At 36.0% G+C, this 4,891-nt stretch overlaps 1 protein-coding gene across 1 annotated transcript; it reads right to left on the bottom strand.

The window, feature by feature from the left end:
- Positions 1-971: 971 nt before the first annotated feature.
- Positions 972-4,504, bottom strand: LOC131079025 (probable inorganic phosphate transporter 1-3). Its single transcript, XM_058016887.2, has 2 exons — positions 4,424-4,504; positions 972-2,947 (listed from the first exon to the last, which is right to left on the bottom strand). The coding sequence occupies exon 2, from the start codon at positions 2,903-2,905 to the stop codon at positions 1,262-1,264; it is 1,644 nt and encodes a 547-aa protein (XP_057872870.1). The 5' UTR covers positions 2,906-2,947; positions 4,424-4,504; the 3' UTR covers positions 972-1,261.
- Between the last annotated feature and the right edge of the window lie 387 nt (positions 4,505-4,891).

The raw sequence follows: 4,891 nt of genomic DNA, 5'->3' as shown, positions 1-4,891 counted from the left end.
TTGTTTCCTTTTAGATGTAAATATTACATTCATTCAATTAAGAGTACTCATGATCAACACTCACAATTTTAAAGTCACAACAACTACTTTATTAATAAAAATATTAGGCATTACATCAATATCTACTAACACAACTATTAAAACATGCTCAACTACTAAGTCCTCCATCTTATTGCATCTACTTTGTGTATTTCGTTCATATAGGTGATTTTATAGTTGAAATTATAGTTGGAATGAAGATTAGTGGTTATTAGTTTGCATAAATACTACATTATTATGGCAATTGTGTCATCATTCATAAATGACTTTAATTCTTTCTATTCATTATTATATCAAAATAATAATGTGATAGTAAGTAATAACACACTATTCATATAAGTGAATAATTTTTTGCAAACATCTAATTAAGTATACATAGTGTAAGTCTTCTTGTTTTCAAAAAGAAAAACATAGAAGTGAATAATGCATTTTTGCAAGAGAATTTTATTGAAGGATAATTATTTTTCATTTTAATCTACTTGTCATGTCACCTCACAATACAAAAACAAATTATTTCTTGTCATTCAAGTAACAACAAATAATTAATAGATCTAGGATTTGAGCCTCAAATTAATATTTGAAGACTTTTCATTATTGATATAACTAGAATTTTATCACAATAATTTAATGTATTCATAATATAATAAAAATTAAGTTATAATTTCATAAGAAAGTAAATAAATAACAATTATGAAATTATTAAATAAGAAAATTAATTACAAGACTATACCATAAATGACTAAAAGTTAATTAATTGCATACATTAATATTCATATAATAAAATTCAACAAATTCTAAATTTATTAAAACATAATAATTTATTAAAAAGAAAAAGCATTTTTTTTAATTGGAATAATACAGAAAAAAACTACAAAAATAGACAGCCCAAAGACTGCCGAGTTAAAATAAAATCAGCATCATATTTTTCCTATTGGTCATTACTTTTATAAAAAGTGCATGGATCATATCATGCAGAATACACCTTACCCGACCTACTGCCGAAGTTTTCAATACCCTCGATGAAGAATATTCTGAGATAAAACCATGGCGAATATAAAAATAAAGCTCTGATACATAAAAAGAGAGTTCACATACACAAGTCGCTTTTTCCCTAACACACAACTCGCTTTTTCCCTAACTATACTAAATAACTCACACATATATTGAGCTTGTACACAAGAAAAAACATAAGGATAGCGATCTTTTCTGCTCTAAAGTCTTATCATGGGATTTCTGATAAATGAGAGTCGGGCGGGGTGGTTTTCTTGTATCCAACCGCTTCTTCATCATTCTCGCCTGATAATTCCTCCAGCGATTTCCCGTTCGTCTCCGGCACAAGAAACGTGCACAGAAACCCTAAAGCATTTATTATAGCCAGCAAAAGCAAGGCAGCCTTAATACCAATTCCTCTAGGGTACCCTGCATCAGTCTGCTTTTCATGTGGACTCTGCGCTGCATAAAGAAATCCAAATGCTCCGACGATTGCCCCGGCTTTCCCGGCGGCCGCCGATATCCCGTGGCACGTCGACCTCAACCGCGCAGGGAATATCTCGGCCGGAACAATGAAAGTGGTGCTGTTGGGCCCGAAGTTTGAGAAGAAAAAAGTAAAAGAATAGAGCACCACAAAGGCCACATTGTTGCCCCCGCAGTAGGTGTTGCCGCATTTATAGCCTCTCCAGTGGTCATACGGTATCGATATGGCCAGCATGAAGACCGTCATGAAGAAGAAGCCCATTAGTTGAATAGCAAACCGTCCGATTCGGTCTATGAAGAAGACAGTGAACCAGTAGCCCGGAACTGTTGAGCACAGTGCAATCAATGACTGTGCTCTTGCAATTCTGTAGACCTCTTCTATGGCGTTCATTTTCTTGCCGGCGGGGAGCCATCCGACAGCCGTGAAAATATCTTTCTGGAACAGATTCTGGCTGTAGAAAGCAATGTCGAGTAGAAACCAGGTCGATGTAGTGCCTAGAAGATGCCGACCGTGGCGTACTAGAAACTGTTTAGAAAAAATAGAATAGTCAACACCATTGTCGGCTTCAATTGTCTGGATTGTAGCATCGTCTTCGTCGATGTCCATCTGGAGAACCTTGGACATGTCGGATGCGGCTTGCTTTGCGTTCTTTGCGACAAGTGCTGTAAACCGCGCGGTTTCAGGCATGCGCATGCGCCAGTAGTAGGTCATGGCTGCGGGCACAGCTCCCGCCATGAGGATTATTCTCCACACGAAGTCGGCCTGCGGAGCTGTGGAGAGCTCGGGGTTTTCTGCAAAAACGGGTCTTTTATACGCGTTGTTGAAGCCAGCGGAGACCATGATGGCGACGGTGCCGCCGGCTAGGATTCCGAAGCCCTGCATTGCGAACACGGCGGCTATGAAGGCGCCACGTGTTCTTTTATTCGCGTACTCCGACATGATCGTGGCGGAAAGTGGGTAGTCGCCGCCAATACCGAACCCTAGCCAAAAGCGAAAGAAACAGAGCGTGGTCATCACGGACTTGGCCGTATGACCGAAGGATAGGCCGGTGCCAATGGCGCTTATGACCATGAGCATCAGTGTCATGCCGTAGACTCTTTTCCGTCCCAGTTTGTCCCCCAGCCATCCGAAGAACAGTTGCCCCGCCAGAGCTCCACAGAGAGCAACGCCGTTAACCGCGGCAGCCACATTTGGGGGCAACGATCCTGGCTTGCCCGACGCTGGATCATAATAGTACAGCCGCCCGAGAAGCTTTGTAACGGTGGAGATGCAGAAAAGATCATAGGCGTCTGTGAAAAAGCCCATGCCTGCGATCACTATGGCCGTAAAGTGGTACCATTGTGTTTTTGCTTTGTCTAGAGCAGACAGCACCTCCAGTTGCGCCTTTGCCATTGCGGCGCTTCTCCTTGCTTTTCGACCCTACCGATTCAAAACCTGAAACAAATGTCCATCCATCAATCGATATTCTTCTACTTATCCTCAGAATTTCTACAAAATTTAAAATGATATATTACTACATTCATCTGAAAATTTATGAGCAGATTTCTGATCAATTTGTCAGAACTCTTTTTAATGGCTAGAAAGAAGCATTGATGTCAATTGCACGATGTCACCGAAGATCTGTACAGTACATAAGACCGATCTAAAAGAAATGAAGTTCAGAGCAGTCCTATTTTAATATTCTTGTCATTTCATTTTTTTAATTAAAAAATTACAAACATAATTGCCTGAAACATGTATAAACATAATTCTAAAACTTAAGTAAAGATTTATGAACATAATTCCTTTTTCTCACCCACAAATTTTGAAGGCTAATCCATTATATTTAGCACAATTAAATTTATTATATTTTATTTGAAGATTTACAAGCATATTACACAAAATCTAGAATGTAATATCGTATCTAGTTCTAAATACATTAACTAACATTTTTTAGCGCCCAAATAATACTGTACTCTCTTAAATTTTTTGAAATTATCTACTTATCCTCCCCTAAATGTAGCACGTTCCATATATTTCCAAAGGGAAAGTACTAAATAGCCCTAAAATTTACTAGCATATAATGGAGTAACTTCTATCAAGAAACAGTGACTATAAATATCTAAACATTAAGAATTAAAGAGTAAGGGAATTTTTTAATTTTTCAGTGTCTGATGTTTTTTCTTAACATCAATTTTAGAAAAAAAAAAATTAATGTGAAAAAGCTTTACCAATATCCTCTATACAGTATCTAATTCGTACAACGCTAATGATTTTTTCATCTAAATAGAACATATAAATATCCTCTTTATAATAAATAAATATGTAGTGCTGAGCCTAAAATCTTCAAGAGTTGAAGGAGGATTAAATCAACGTACAGGCAACAGAGTAAACAGAAATGAATGAAAATTAAGCCAGCGTAAATTTGGTCAATTTGCAACACACGAGGCTCGTTGGTTAAACAAAATTTTAACTATTTTTATTTATTTTTAATGGATTGAACAAGGAAAAAAATACAGATATTACGCATGCCGGTGCTAAGTAGTGCTAACTGCTAAACATACAATGCAAAAAAAATCTTTAAAAAGACAAAAGACCCACCAAAAAAAAAAATCTTTAAAAAGACAAAAGACCGATAAAAAAAAAAAAAAAAACCAGTAAAAAACTTGCAAAGTCTTCCATACATGCAGTGGATATAGATAAAATTAAAACATAATTAATTTTTACGAAAGTATCCGAAATAAAAAAACAGAATGAACTGAAGTAGATTACTATTCTAGCAGCATATACGCAAATTTTTACTCTAGATTTGGAAAGTATTAGCTAAAATTTGAGCCTCCCAGAACAATCGCTGAAATTTTTCCTGAGGATTTCAGACTAGAATTTAAAGAATTCAAACTCTAAACCTTCAAGAAATGCGTTTTGGCTTACTGTAAACGAGAGAGCCGATATGTTAAAAACCTCCTTCGCAATAATCTGGGTGAGCTCAAGAATGAGACGCTTGTATTTAATGAGTTGTTGAGCTACCAAATATTCCAGACCAATTCGGAATATTCGTCTCATAAATTGTTATTTTTTAATATTGGATGAAATAGAAGATTTGTTTACAAGAAACAGCAAAACACAATAAAACGGCATCTTCTCTTTGGACCGTTCCTTTACTAAAGCACACATTCCACGTGTCATAAAACTATCGATAGATCTACCACATTTGCTATTTAAATTTAAATATAATTATTTGGTATGGGAAAACAGTAGCACTTAGCAAAAAGTAAGGATCATATTTTGTGTGTGCATTTAATAAAACAGAAATGTAAACCCTAATTCATTTAAAACAATAAAACTGAAGATGCTTTCATGCAAAAGCATCGGCAAGAAACCGTTTTCCTTTGCTATCAT

This window comes from Cryptomeria japonica, chromosome 4 (genome assembly GCF_030272615.1).
Source record: "Cryptomeria japonica chromosome 4, Sugi_1.0, whole genome shotgun sequence".
NCBI classification, from domain to species: Eukaryota; Viridiplantae; Streptophyta; class Pinopsida; order Cupressales; family Cupressaceae; genus Cryptomeria; species Cryptomeria japonica.
The sequence above is the reverse complement of the archived record's forward strand: the minus strand, read 5'-3'. Positions and strand labels throughout refer to the sequence as shown.

What these genes read in the sequence shown, in the direction of transcription:
- LOC131079025 (XM_058016887.2), bottom strand. Translation starts at nt 2,905, where the DNA reads ATGGCAAAGGCGCAACTGGAGGTGCTGTCTGCTCTAGACAAAGCAAAA.